The 15,474-nt window shown below is 37.0% G+C and overlaps 1 protein-coding gene across 5 annotated transcripts in view; it reads left to right on the plus strand.

The window, feature by feature from the left end:
* GABRG1 (gamma-aminobutyric acid type A receptor subunit gamma1) overlaps nt 1-15,474 on the plus strand; it is an 81,430-nt gene that overhangs the window by 28,568 nt on the left and 37,388 nt on the right. For all 5 annotated transcript variants that reach the window (XR_011697929.1, XM_071556551.1, XM_071556552.1 and 2 more), the window contains 2 exons: nt 12,258-12,478; nt 15,222-15,304. Coding sequence is in view for 4 of the 5 variants with exons in the window: in XM_071556551.1 (XP_071412652.1) it covers nt 12,258-12,478; nt 15,222-15,304 (304 nt within the window). In the remaining variant the exon portion in view is untranslated. The remainder of the gene's footprint in view (nt 1-12,257; nt 12,479-15,221; nt 15,305-15,474) is intronic.

Genomic DNA, 15,474 nt, shown 5'->3' on the forward strand with positions numbered 1-15,474 from the left:
TTTAGAAGTGTTTGTAAGTCATGATTTAATAATATGAAACATTATGCTATCATTACCATTTTAATGTGTTTTGGAGCTATTTTTTATTTCTCTTGCTGTGGATGCAGATGATGCTCTCTATTTACTTTCTGTATTTATTAATGGAACCTGCTATTAGATAGTCCAGAAAGAAAATTCCAGGATAAATTTCTAGGACTGCACTCCACTACAGCAATTCAGTTTCCTTGTTATTTTCCAACATTTCTGTCTCTTCTGTGAATTATTTAGCTGTTGTCACATGATCTTTGCTTATTATCCATTGAAGGCCACTGTGATCACAAGCTGAAGCTGTACTTTGAAACCTACCACTCTTATTTTTAACCAGAGCATTAAACCACTGAGAAGTTCTGATACTCACAGAATACACAATGGTGTGCAGACTGCGTGGCCTGGACACTGATAGGATACAATTTTTCCTGTCATATTTTACCATTTATGACTTTGTGTAGAATGTGCAGATGAGGAATTTTAACTATCTTTTGGCTTCTAAATGCTATTTAATTCTCAAGTTGTGCTAACTAGCAGCAGATTTTTTTTGCAAAGTATTCAAGCATCAGTGTGATCAGTATCCTAATGCAGATTGCTTAACTTTATTGCACTTGAGGAGAGTACTTTGTGGCCACTGCACTTATTGTACTGGTCACTAAATTTGTATTCAGGATTTGAAGGTTTTTTACTCTTACTTTACAGTGGCAAGTAATTTACTTTAAGTACACTACAATATAAGTAAACATGACCTGAAGATATATTACCTGAAGCTACCCTGAAATCTAGTACTCAAATATACACACTATTTGTGCACGTTATTCTGCAAATCAGTATCATTTTAACTCTGGTTTTGAATAATATTAAATGTGTTACTGCGGGATAAGGAATTTGCAAGGCCCTGATACTGCTGTTTCTTAGGCATGTACTTCAGTTTGCATGTGTGAACGCTGACATTATGTGTCACATTGACTTAAGGATTTAACAAATGCAATAGAAAAAACATCCAAAGTAAGAAGTGCTTAAAAGGAAAATTATGAAAACTCTTCCTCTTTGTCTGTCTGTTACAGAGCTGTGGGTCTAAGTGAATGTAGTTCCACGCATGAAATATAAACACAGTAAATCAGTGTCAAACAAATCCTTCAACAATAGTAGCATTTCAGGACTAGGTGAATGTTGCTTGATAGAGCTTGCCATGGTTTGTGAACTGCACTTGAAGCTTTTCCTGGTGGTTGGAATTGCTTTCAAGTTTCAAGAAGATTGTTTTGAGGAGAACCATTGCCCCATGAGCTTTATTATGACAGACTGAAAGGAAGATCAGGGGGGATGCCCTTGGGCCCATATTTGAGAATTTGAGATTCCCTTACGTTTATGTTGATTCAGTGTGCAAGCACTGGAAATTTTTTGAGTGTGTGCACTTTATGCAGACTGGTTTAATTCTCTTTCAAATGGCAGGAATATTTATTCCTAAGCCAGGACCAAAGTACCAACTTCTGTTAAGAACATTACTTGTTTCGTATTGTACAGCATCTTCTTTGGAATGAGCTGCAATAATATTTTTTCCTAACTTACCCTTTTATTTTAATTAGGAAAGATAAATTCCAATCATTTTGATACCTGTCAGCACAGCAAGTGATCACAGTTAATTAATTGACTTGCCCAGATGAGATTGTTCGAGATTCATGGACACAGTATTCATTTACAGCAGCTGAGTGAATATTCCTTCAGTAACCTGGAACACTGGGGTATTTTTGTTATGGAATATATTTAAATGTCATACCCCATATTTCTGTTAACATTTCTTATGTTACTAGCTCTAGAAATTGAGTAATACATCAGAAATAGAATTTCATGAATGTTCTCTTTTTTAATTTTTGTTTTCTGGAGAAAAGATTATCTTAAATTATTTAATCTGATTCTTGCAGTTTGGTTACTGCTATTGCAAGATAGCTCTAAGCTTGTCCTGTTCCGTTTCAGGAGACTTCACCTAGTATTACAGTCAAATATCGGTCATATTCTGCTCCTACTGCCTCAGCACAGCAGTTCCTATGCTGCTCCCAATTTCTGTGAACATTTTGAAGGGAATGGTGAGAGGTGAGGGAAAAGGCAGTCATTGTATGACTGATAAATTTTACAGTATCCTTCTGAAATCAAAGCAGAGAATAGACATCTTTTTAGCCTCCACTTTAGACAGCATTCAGTACTTTTCTTGTTTTCAGCTGCGGTTTACCATTGTCCCTTTTTAGATACGACATCAGGACAGGTAGTGAAGGTTTCAAACGAGTCACCAGGAAAATCTGTGCTCTTTGCTGTAAAATATGGCCTCATTTCTGTGTGCCAGATAATAGCAATGCTATTATGTAAGGCTGCAGTCTTTTTGTGCAGTGATTGATTCTTAAATCTTATGTTAGATAGTTAATGCTTTAGGAAACACTGGTTTAGTGTGGTACCATTGTATCACTTAAGCCACAATTGGCATGGTTGCAGTAATAGTAATCATCATCATTATAGCGGTAGTATATAGTAATAATAGTAACAAAACAACTACTACAACAGCAACAACATCATCATTTACTTGGACTTCACTCCCCTGACTTCCATAGAGTTTGCCAACATACTGTTTGGAAATCCAGTAATCTCGATTCTTAGCATTCAAAGCCAGGACAATAACCAAACTGCCTTTGAAGTATCTGAGATTTCACATGTAATTGCTCTGTGTTTACATAAGGCTAGTCTGTGATTCTATAATTTGTTCAAAAAATGGCAGAAGTGCTGAGCTCTGGACACGATGAGGGCTAGACAACAGTTGAGAGAAGCTTCTTCCTTTTTATCTGTGGTCAGTCTGTCAGTGTGTTGTGAGGAAGTCTCTGAGTTTCTTGTGTTCCTAATACTTGATCTATTTAAGTATTGATGTGAACGTATTTCTTAAAGCTCTTCCTTTGGTACTTCTGCACAGGATGTCTTCCATGGTCACCTTCTGTTCTCCTGCTCTCAGTTTGTTCGTGGTAGGTCCATGCACAAATTTAGCTGCCTTTCTCTGTCAGTTGCTTACTGTTCTATGTGTTTCCTTTTGTCCAGTCTAAAATGCATCTGTGTGTCCCTCATATGGGTTCACAATTGTTTTGTTAGCTCATTTAAAGCTCAATAGAACTTTAAATCTTACAACTTTTCACCCTTTCCACAGTCTTAGTTGCTGTGGATAATCACTATTCTATGTCATTGAGGACGGAAATCCAAATATTTTCTGTATTGTGATGGATCTTAGAACCAGGAGTAGCGTCTCAGTTTTAGTCTTGCAAATTCTGAATGCAAAGGAGCTTTATATTTCTTTATTTTTTATATCTGTCGCATGGAAACTGTTCAGACTCCCATTGTTATGTTAATGTATTTCTGTAACCTTTCCAGTGGCTGCATGGCTATACACTTATGCCATCTACAGATGTTCTACAGAAAAAAATTTTCCACTGTTTCTACTGAGTTATTTCATGTTCTGATTCTTCCTCTGTCTTCTCTTTCAGTGGGTCTCACGCATAAACAGTTCCCTTTCACTTTCAAGGCACTTCAAAGCCTGTCCTCAGCCATTTTTAGTTGTTGGAGGGTTTTTTGGTTTTGGTTTGGTTTGTTTTTTTTTTCCCTCAAGAGGCCATTTCCTATCTCAGATCTCGCTAGGTTTTGCTCCCGTACTTTCAACTTTTCATACCAATTTCTCCCAAGCTGCCCTTTAAGCTTGAAAGAAACATTCTATAAATGTCTGCAAAGCCACTTTATGGTTTCTCATCATGTTTCTGTTGAAACTTACTTTTCTTTTTTTTTTTTTGTTTTCTGTAATGGTTACAAAATATCACAAAGAATTAATCTTGTGTTGTACTAAAATCACTACCTGTAATTATGCCCCCGTTGGCTTTCCAAATCTTGTCTTTTATGTTAAATTAAACCAAAAGCTCCTTGCAGAGGTTGTGTGTTCTGTATAAGGAATACTGAGTGCCTGCACAGTTCAATTGTGATCTGAAATGATCTAGACCAAGGGTGATGTTAAGGTGTTACATATTACTTGACTGAGAATTTAAAGGTATTTCTAACTCAAACAGCACTTTACTCCTTTTTTCTCCCAAACTGCACAGACTGCTTGGCTGTTCTGTTGTACAGTTATTGTTACTTCCGACGCCCTAATAGCCTCTCCAAATATTTTCTGTCTTCTACCGTGTTGTCTCCCTTGTGTCTGCAGCTGAGACAAACTGCATTTAGTTCTTTGTCTTGTACCTCTTATCTCTGTGTCGTACCTCTTATCTCTGTGTCAGCGAGAAGATAAATATTTTGAAGAATATTACACCACTGTTCTTTGTTATTAATTCCTTATCTGTCTGTCTATATGGAAATACATTGTGCGATGTTTCAGTAGTGGGAATATTTATGCTGGCCTAGATGTGAACTGGGTTTTGGGGGGAAAAAGGCAAGGGGAATGCTTTGATTGTTGCAATAGCTTGTAACAACTTGTTGCAATAACTTGTAACAGTTTCTTGCAACAGAGCCTGCCCTCGGCAATGGCTTTTACGTTGTCACGGCTGCCTCCACTGCTGGGCACCAGAGGAAAGCTGCTGTTACTCGCTGGCCCCTACAAGGGCTGGTGACAGGATCTGTGCTGGCATTACAAAACCTCATTCTCTGTTAAAAGCCAGGCAGCTACAGCTAAGTTTTTCACCTCACACTGCATACCATAGTGATGCACTTCCTGCAGCGGCACCTTCAAGCTGTTACCAAGTAAGTGGACCCACCCTGAAGAGAGTGTTGCCTTACTCTCTTGGTCATAGGGATGACAGCACTGACAAAAGAGCTATTAAGAAATGAAATATGCTTTTGCTAGTAAGTGAATGCACCTTCACTGCCTTGATCTTGGCCTTTGTTTTAATCTGTTGTTGCATAATTTTAAATTTCATCCAGTGTTATACATCTGGATGCTAATTTTGACCACCCTGGTGAATGCACATTTAAAACACTTTTTTCAAGTTTGTCGTCACTGGCATACAGTAAGTGCTGATGGAGACTTTGCATTTATGAATAACAATATCTCTGTTGTAGAGAGTGATCCCCACAACAGGTTATGCTCTTGAGGCCAATAAGTAAATAGAGGCTCTTCTTAGGAAGTTCTTGACAGCTGTCTGTGCTCTTATATATTCAGTGTAACAGATGGTTGATATTTGGAGCTGATTACTGCCTCATCAGCCACAAAACCAAAATGATGGTCTTGCTGTATTTCATGTAGGATCATGTATCTTACAGGACTTGTAAAGCAGAAACCAAACCCAGATAAGTCTCTTTGCCATTGACGTTGGAATTTTGAACATGGTAGGAAAACCATGTAAATTAAAGACCAAACAGTAACTGTGCAAATAATCTTGCTTTGAAAACAGTTGCACCATACTGAATGGTGAAGTGTTGTGTTTGAAACTTTATACTTTATTTATGAAGAGAAACTGTGGAAACCCGTGTATTCTTGAATAATATACAGCTTTATTGTTAAAGTTGCTTGTGAGTCCAATTTTGACTACTTGACTCTCTGTAAGTATAGGAAGGTAGATGTAGCTTGTGAATTTAGAAAGTACAGTTAGTGGAGCTGAGAAATCACTATTGACAACCGTGATGCCAAACTCTTAATCCATACCAGTATTCACTCCTATGTTTTAATATAAATGTATGTTTATATGTCAGGGGGGTTTTGGTGGTTTTTTTTTGGTTGGTTGGTTGGTTGTTTTTTTTTTTTGTGTGTGTGTGTGTGTATGTTGGTTTTTCTCTGAGTTCTCTTCCCTTGTTCTTTCTGTAGTTCAGTGTTTGATTACGAGAAGCGGTGGCTGAAAAACTCAATTTTCAACTGAAAAGCAAACCAAAACTTTTTGTGTAATTTTTAACATGAGAATGTATATAGGTTATGTATATAACTTACCTACTTCCTCTCCTCATGGTCTCTTCAAGTGGCCAAAATCTAAGCTGATGAAATAATAGAATTTTCTGAAGTGCTTTAGTTACTTTTCTGGCTACTATATTCTTTATTGGCAAAATTTTAATAATAGCTTCTAATCTACAAAGTATTTAAATGAATCTTGCCTTTTATTCACATTGTTGTTTGCATCTGTCACATGCACATTCAAAATAAGGACTAGATAAGATCAGATACCAAATTATGATGTGAAGATAGATTTTTTTCTGTAGTATGACTATGTAGGTCTTGCTGTACTCCCTCACCTTGTTAGATAAGACTTTCTGTATTTCCACTTACCCTTTGCGTGTGTTCTCATGGCATCCTCCAGTGTGATTATCTGTGCAATCATGACAATCTGACTGACTTAAAACCTCTGGAATCAGATACAGTGTACTTCTGTTCACTGCACTTCCTGCAGCCCTCACCTCTTCCATGGCTGGAATATCATTAATGTAATATTACAGTCACATGTCAGAGTCACTGTGTTCTATTAGATCTTACTGTGAAGTCACTAAGTTCAGATTGCTCTAGTGAACAAACTAAAATGTTTTACCAAAGTGAGAAATTTTACTTTTGCTTTGGTCTCAGCCATGGGGATCAAGTTCTGAAATCATTGTTGACTTTGAAGCAGCTGAAAAATATTTTTAAAAGGCTTCTTAAAGTAGCCCACCAGGAAGAATAACCACATTTTTGACATTTTTTTAAGAGTAGTTATATGTCAAAGATACGTTAAGTATTTTAATAAATTATTTAAAAACTTCTTATTGATGTCCAGAGATATTTGGGTGAGGGGAAAGGGTAAAGATTACAATTGTTTATTGGCATCATACTGGCAAGATGAAGATAAATTGGCTAATGCTTGGTGCTTTATTTGGTGTTGACCTCTTAGGAAAGCGTGTGGCTGCCAGTTTTGTCTGTGACTTCCTTTGTTGTTAAAACCTCTTAATCAGTGTACTAAATGGAGGCTTTGCTATTAAATCACATCTCTTATTGTAACATATAAGTTGGTAAAATGCTTTCTTTAGTTTCCTCTTATTTTTTTCCAAATAATTCCCTGTCTCACTGACATTGAGTTCCAGTTTAGGGGACTAGAATGCTGAACAGAGTGAGAAAATAACTGACTAAAGTGAAGTCATGTCACTCTTAGTAATTGAATTGTGTTGAGGGGCTCCACATGAAACAGATTTCTGAATTAGCATGTGGCATTACAGGAAATTTGAGGTCCCCTTCATGTAAAATTTTGAATCTCGGAGAAAAGGTGGCGTGGATTTCTGAGAAAAGATGATATGGCAGGGCTATGTTTTTATTCATTTTTCTCTGAAATCCATTGGTAATGAACTGTATTATTATAGGTCTGTAGTTTGCAACACAATTTTTCAGTTGAGTTTGGTTTTGGGACTTTTCCTTGCTTTTGTGTTTGGCCCCATAAAACTAGGTTGCATTTTCCCGTTCTCAGACAGAATGCGTTGCAGTAACATAATTCAGCCTACATTTTATCTACTTGTTACTTGACTTCCCCATAGTTTTTTATTGTGGAATATCAAATCAGTTGTGGGACTGTTAGGCAAAATATCCAAGAATATTTTTTTCCTACTTTGTTCAACTTTTTTTCATCCTTATTGATATTATGTTGGAATTTGTGTGATGTGGTTTGTACTGAGAAAAAAATGTGTTAGGTGGTACCTACCTGCTTTTCTTTTATATCTTTCCAGTTTAAAACACTAACCTGTTTTCAAGTCTGGTTGTGATTGGACTGTGCATGGCAATTAAATTTGTTGAGGATTCCCTTTATTCCCCCACAGTAGCGGTTCCTGCTTTATTTGAAGTAATTGTTTTAATGTGACTGAAAGTGATTTAATAAGTAAAGAACCTGTTTGTCAATAGTCACAGTTTGTTTGCTGCCTGGCCCTTTAATGGTAATCTCTGATTAGTCACTCTGTTCCCAGCCTTTGGAGTTTGTTATGATCTTTTATAGAGGAAAGAGATGGAGGAGGATTGCAGTTATCTGTAAATAATTAGGCAGGTGGGCACTTTATGCCAGCTGTGCAAAAAGTATTCAGTGATCTAATCAAATGCCAAATATGAGATAATGTGTGCCATTGTTCTTGAACTCTGTGAGGCTGAATATGAAGAAGCATGCATTTTGCTATGGCTGTAACTAGCACAGCCATAGACTGATTCCATTTTATTCTGCATGGCTATTTTGTCATTAGTTTAATAAAGTAAAAAATGTCGATATTTTGAGCTCCCCAGGTTTTGGCACGAGAGTCAAGACGTAACCTCCATAGGAGTATTGTCAGTGCTCTGATTTATTGTTTACATTACACACACACACATATCGCATATTTTCTGAGTCCACAAATAGTACAGGAATATCATTGGTCAATGGCTAGGGCGTGCTACCAGCTGGATTGGTACTTTTCTCAAAACTATGCCCTTCTGTATCAATGTGTTTACCTGCTCCTCCTGGCAGCTGCCACATTCTTTCTTTTGTTTACTGTTCTTCTTGAAGCAGGCTCAAAGATGCAGGGGCCCCGTTTCCCTCTCCATGGCCTGGGCTGTGCACATGGGCTTCCAATAACACACTATGGCCTGTGTTATTGAAATATTCCTTAACAGTTTAATTTGAAAGACAGAACAGTAAACCAATTTTTATGGTAACACAGTGGTATTAAATAGTGAGTTTTATGAAAGACTAATAGAAGTAGCGATAAGAATGTCAATTTTAAATCTTGTAAGAAAATAAGGAAAGCAAATTAGTTAGTTAGAAAGATTTATTGCACTAAAAGAATATTGTATAAATCTGGTTGCTGCTATTTGCTTATAGTGTCTAAAAAAAAGAGATAGGGCTTTTATTCATTGCATTTTAGAAACAAAGTACTCCCCAAAAAAGACAATATAATGATGTTTCTACCTAATTTTCAACAAATTTTAGGGACCCAGATTTCCCCTTCTTAAAAGGAAATATGAAATATTTTTCAGGAGAGGCAAGTTTAATGGCATTCAATGTATGAATCCATAAAATCTGAAAGTATCAGTCCCATTTCAAAACCAGATTTTCAGAAAGGATCTATCTTTCTTTATGATTCTCCTAGCATATTTTCCCTTTGAGGTTGTTGCACTCAAGTGTCTATACTGTCACAGCAACATGCTGCCAGACTTAGTTTTCTGATCACCCTTTATGTCTTTGCCTGTGCTTGGTGACTGCTTGGGATCTATTTGTATTTATGCCACTTGGCCTCTTCTGCAGGAAAAAATGTGTTTGGAAAAAAAGGTTAATAAACACGAGTCCCATTTTCTTGTCTTGCATCTCTACAATGTGAGTACATGTATGTACTTTGACTGGATGATAAAGCTCACTTGAGTGTAAGATAGTATAGATATAATGGGTTAAAAAAGGTGATCCCATGTGAGATGCACTGTGTGAAGAATATCTGCCACCTCAGGATGTATTATGGAGCCTCAAAGACAGAGAAGTTTCAGGAAGGCAAAGGACAGATAGATATGCTGAAGTAGATAGTAGTGTCCACCAAGGCGGATGTTAGATGTGGAATGAAAGTTCTTGGGAGAAATCAGAGAGCACTGTCTCTGAGTCCCTGCTGAAGAGTGGGATAGACTGCTGCTGCCACCCACCGTGAGGCTGCAAGTCCACACCTTTCAGGTGGGAGGAATGATAGGATTATGCCTGTGGTTGGCTGACTCCAGAGGGAGTAGGAGATGTCTTGTTGCAGATGTGTGAGCTTATGAATCAAGGACTACTCTCTTCAGGTATGTCACAAGAGGTGGCTGGCACTTGGACCTCTTGTTATACATTCAGCAAGACATTTGGAAACAAGTAGTTACTAATTTTGTGATAATAAACTATTGTGTATTAGATTATTTTTGAACAGTTATACCATGTTATTGTTAGTTTGGATTTTTTTTTCCCCTAAGTTTTCTAAACAATTCCTCTAATACATGGCATGGTGGTTTTGACTGGGATAGAGTCAATTTTTTTCTTAGCAGCTGGCACAGTGCTGTGTTTTGGGTAAAAACTTGCACACTTAATACTGAAAAGGAATAGAATACAAGCAACTGGGTCTGCAGAAGCTATTCCTTTGTTTCATGTCTTCAAAATAATCTGTAAGCTCCTCTTTTTTATCTTGATTTATTAGGTTGATTGGTATTCTATGACAACCTGTGTTTTCTTGCTCTGTGTGGATTTGACTTTAATGACACTTTGATTTCTGTTTCTCAAAGAAGGAAGTACTGTGAAGTGTAACTTAGAGTAGCATGTTCAAACTCAGTCTTCACTTTTCATACATTTGATCTTGTTTGTTTTTCACTCACTGACTTCTTTTTTTTCCTCCTATTTATACTGTAAAGTCAACACATAAATCTTTGTTCATTCAGTTCCATTTAAGGCCATTAAAATACTTCTCTGGTTCACTGCCTTGGACTCTCCTTTGTGGTGCAGCAAGGCAAGTTTTCTTTCCAGTTTTAACCACTACAAAGGAGCACAGAAAGTTGAATTTTAGGGTGAAGCAGATTCAGGTTTTTCACAGGTGTCTTGAATGCTGTTTACAGAAACAAACAAACAAAAAATCAAGGATTTGTTTTGACCTACAAAATCTTCTCCTGATGACAGTGACTCTCAAGAAGTATGCAGAGTTTTAGAGCAAAGTCACCTTTAAAATGCATTTTTGATTAGTCCCTTTGTTCTCTATGTACCTCCACTTTTTGCCTCATACATTAGTTATGCATAACCTTTGAAAATCACTGAGTTACCACAGTCCAGGTGGTAAGGCATCTGCCATACATCACAGAGCAAGGTCAAACCTCCCCCCAGTATATACTTGCTTTTCTCCCATCTGGAGAGGTGGGAAAATTAAGAGAGATTAAGGTAGTCCTGGAATATCTGCCGTGGTTCTTCTGAGAGACTAACTGCCAAATTTCACAAATTTTCCTGGGAGATGGGTGGTATCTGTTGCAGAAATTAGCGAGGAGTCTGTAACTTGTATAGATTGGCTGCTGTGATTGTTTAAAACTAAAATGAACACAAAAGCCCACTCCAACCAGTGAAGCCATTCACTTTTATTTAAAAATGTAATTGACTGACTGCACTATGTGTTTTTATTGACCAAATAAACTGGTAGTGACCCCTTTGGCTCAAGCAAGAGTGTGAACACTGTCTCTCTTCCCCCCTTTCTCCTGTCCACTCATCCCATGACTGAAAGATGAACAACACCAAGAGTATGTCTGGTCTCCAGCTCCTTTTCTGTGCAGGGGAGTTACTGAGTTGCTCATTGAAGCCCTCATGGGGCAGCTGTGCAGGAAAGATCCCATCTGCCATCAGGTAGAGAAACTGTTGCCCTTAAGGTTAGGGTCATGGTCTAGAGCTGTTACAAATACAACAGAGAGCTGCTGCTTTGACCCTTTGTCTGAAGTGCAAAACCAACTGTCTGGATTTTTTGAAAAAAACCAACAAAAAACTACTTTGCACCTCTAACGTTTATCTCCCTCAAGTTTTACTGTGTCAATAATTGTTTCATTAATAGGCTATGGGGGTTCCCCTTTATTTATTTATCGTATGTTTTTGCCTTTCTTTTCTGGCAGTAAGTCAGCTGAGGAATTTCATTTTCTATTAATAAAGGAGCTTTTTTGAGTCTTTAATGAGTAAAGTGGAATTTCGGTAGGGAAATTTCCTTCCTGATTATGGTTATATATATTTTTGTGTTTATGTTGGTAGATAATACGAGGCAGATGGTAAAAGGTAGGTCTGCAAACTGTAGTGTTTACTTCCCACATATCCATAAATTCTTCATAATCTTAAATTTCTTGAAGGATTTTAAATTACATGTTGTAAAGTTTGGGAGAAATATAGAAAGCTTGTTTGGTTTGCTTCTCAACAAATGTAGAATTGTTGACTTAGCAAACATGGTCTAGCCCTGAAGTAGTAAGGTGTCCCTTCAGTTTCTGTCCAGGGCTGTCAGAGATTGTTGCACTGTGTGAGAACCTCCAAGTTGCAGCAAGCTCGAGTCGTGTATCCTCTTCCTTAAGAAATCAGTATGTGTCAGAGAAGAGGAGGAAGGGACAGAAGGCTGTGTGCATCTTTTGTCAACCTGTAGTTTGTCAGTCTGGTTTTGCAGCGTGCTGTCTGCAAATGGTAATACAAAAGAGAATAGAGAACATGGTTTCAGATTTATATATGAAATATAAATAGTTGGCTTGCAGACTTTGGTAAACACATGCATAGCTATGGTTGTTTCTCTGTTTTTAGGAATACACTATAGATATAATTTTTGCCCAGACTTGGTATGACAGTCGTCTAAAATTTAACAGCTCAATGAAAGTGCTTATGCTTAATAGCAATATGGTTGGAAAAATTTGGATTCCAGACACCTTCTTCCGGAACTCAAGGAAATCTGATGCTCACTGGATTACAACTCCAAATCGTTTGCTTCGAATCTGGAGTGATGGAAGAGTATTATACACTCTAAGGTGGGTAGGAAAAAAACCCTGTTATGACCAGGAATATGCAAATAATGAATATGAATCAAATTCCTGGCATCTCTTTTGTTATGGACCAGAATCCACAAGGAGAACTAAAGAAGAAAAAAGAAAGATTATTTGATCATGAAAAACATGAAATTTATAGTATTGAAATATATTGCCTAGATAATTGGGTGTAAAGGCAGTTGAAAGGAATAGCAAATTTTGATCTCACTTAGGTAAAAGCAAGATTTTATAAAAAAGATGTTATATAGCATGTAGCACCTTGGTGGTCTGTCACTAACATATTGCATACAAATCGCTTTGCAGACTTTCTGGTGTAAATATTAGTTCCTTGTCTAATTTCCATGAAATTGTATTCTGTAAGTAAAATAAGAATGCTTCATGTAATTAAAAATCATAAAAAGATTGATTAAAGCTATGGCCACAGTCCTGCATATACTTCTTAACATGTTTTTACTCTTGCAACCTACTAAAATCAACAGATCTGTTCATCCAAATTAGGCATAATAAACATATTTGTGATAATTCTTCTTGACAATGCCTGTTCTGGTTTTAAGATTACTGTCTAGGCTATCTGTACTGATCTTTCAGTCACGTTTCAAACTGTTGTTGAAAGCCTGTAGTCTGCAGAAGGCATTTTAGAGTCATCCTTCAGTCTAATGTTTGAAGTATGCCTAAAAAATTTTGAAATAAATCAGGAGCCAATCGAGAAATAGTCCATTCAGAGGATGCCATAAATATGATTCTGCTCTTAAGAGTTTATATATTTAAAATAAAAAGTGGCACCATTTGATTACTTTCCTCTCAATCTTTTATGCTATGTTCATATGCAGGCTAGTTGTATTGTAGGAACAATTTGTAAAAGTCTTCTGTATCAGTTGTAAGAAGAATTAGAATATTTTAAAAAAATTCTCGTAGCTGAATTTTTTCTTAGTATGCTTCATTTAGGGGGCATGCGGACATCTCTGAAGGGCACTTTTTAAATGATTTATTATGCTGGTGTTTATAAAAGTCTCTAGAGAACCTTGTCTGTTGACATGTAATTTTTTTTTTCTTTTTCTAGCAAGCAATTGTAGAGTCATGATTGGACTTTACTCTTCCTTTGTCTATTCAGTTTCAATGTACAATTTTTTCTAAAGAAGTTCAAAGTAGCACAAAGAAATAAATAAATGTGAGCAAAAAAATCCTGTGAGCCGTCACAGAGCAGTAGGTTAGAATTACTGTGTTAGAGTAGAAGCTATAAAGCCCAATGAGCTTGTAACAAAACAACAGAACAGGTTTTCACCCACACTGCAACGTGCAAACATACGAATAGGTGAGGATGTGGCCTGAATTTGGCCTAAGGTAGAACAACATGAAGAGGTTCATATGTTGCTTATTGAAGGAACTTTAATATGATGTGGCAGTGCTCCAGGTTCGTGGGCTCACTTCTTTTTCCTTGTTGGTAATTCAGGAAGCAGATGTGGTGAGTCTGTTAATCAGCTTCACTGAATCTCCTCGGAGGGTAGCCCTTGGTCAGTCCATTGCACTCATCAGTGATTCCAGATTTAGTTGTGTTGCTTTCAATAGAGGCTGGGCTTGTTTTCTTTTTGTTTGAACATTTGATTATCCAAAGGTCGAAAATGGAAAACAAAGGCAATAAATGCATATATCATAGTTGAGAAATTTGAAAACCATCTTCAGAATGAAGCAACTATTTTGCTTAGAAATGTAGGGGAGGGTTTTTTCCTCTACCCCCCCACAGTGTATGCTAAGAGATACACTTTCCCCTATAAGCTTCTTTTGGTCATGTCCTAGAGACACTTTCTGTAGAATAAATTCTTCATTCAGAGATTTACAAAGGTTTCTGACAGTATGTCACAGAATCTTACTTTTCCTGCCCCTTATTGTCTGGTATGTAAGCATTGTGTACAGTCAAGTATGTAGGCATTATGTTAATTTTTAAAGTTCATTTTAGAAGACATTCTGAATTTCTACATAGTGTTACCAACAAAGGAGGAGGTATTTTAAATGCAAAGGAGTTTGGAGTCTAGCCCCTTACTTCAGCTTCCTAGTAAAAGGTAGCAGAGCTGGGTTTTGCATAGATTGCTTGGAAGTCCTGCAGAAATCTGTGGTAGCATTTTCAAAAGCCACAAGTGATGCAGTTGACATAATTATGAGTCCTAAACCACCAGTAAAATGTTTATAAGTTGTGAATTACTTGAATGTCCTAGGCATTAAATGAGTAGAAACGTTGTCTGCTCTTTCCTATGCATGCTACTCTCTTCACCAGAGTATAGAGCAAGCTCAAGATTGTCCCCACCTTTCTTTCTTTTATGTATTAGCCACCAGATATAATGATGCCAAATGCCATTTGACTCCACAAATGCATTCTACAGAAACTTTATTTACTATCATAAACTCCCCTCTTTCCCTTGTCTTCAGACCCTCCCTTTTATCCCCCATCTCTGATAGAGCTGAGAGGTGTCCCCAAATGAATTTAAATTTTTGCAATGGCTTGAAATACCAGTTGAACCGATGCAGATCTCTGGTTGCATGGGGCAATAGTTCCTGTTACTTTGTTCTTTGGTGGTAGTGCGCGATATGTTTTTTCTGATACACAGTAGGCTGTTCATAACATCCATTAATTGGGAAATTAATTTCTGTTCATGTTCTTTACTGTGTAGTCTGAAGTATCTGAATGCTTGAATATAACCTTTTTTCTTATTTTCCCCCCTTGTCTAACTAGGCTGACAATTAATGCTGAATGTTATCTTCAGCTTCATAATTTTCCAATGGATGAACATTCGTGTCCTCTGGAGTTTTCAAGCTGTAGGTGGTAAAACACGTCTTTTTTTCTCTTTACATTTAGGCTTTAAATTTCCTTAAATTCTAGCAGCAGGAGAGCAAATGTTTACTTTTTAAAGCCTTACAGTGAAGGAAAGAACTGATTTGTTCATGTTTTGATTAGATTTATTGCATTATTTAATACAGTAATGAAT

The sequence above is a fragment of the Pithys albifrons genome, chromosome 5 (genome assembly GCF_047495875.1).
Source record: "Pithys albifrons albifrons isolate INPA30051 chromosome 5, PitAlb_v1, whole genome shotgun sequence".
Lineage (NCBI taxonomy): Eukaryota > Metazoa > Chordata > Aves > Passeriformes > Thamnophilidae > Pithys > Pithys albifrons.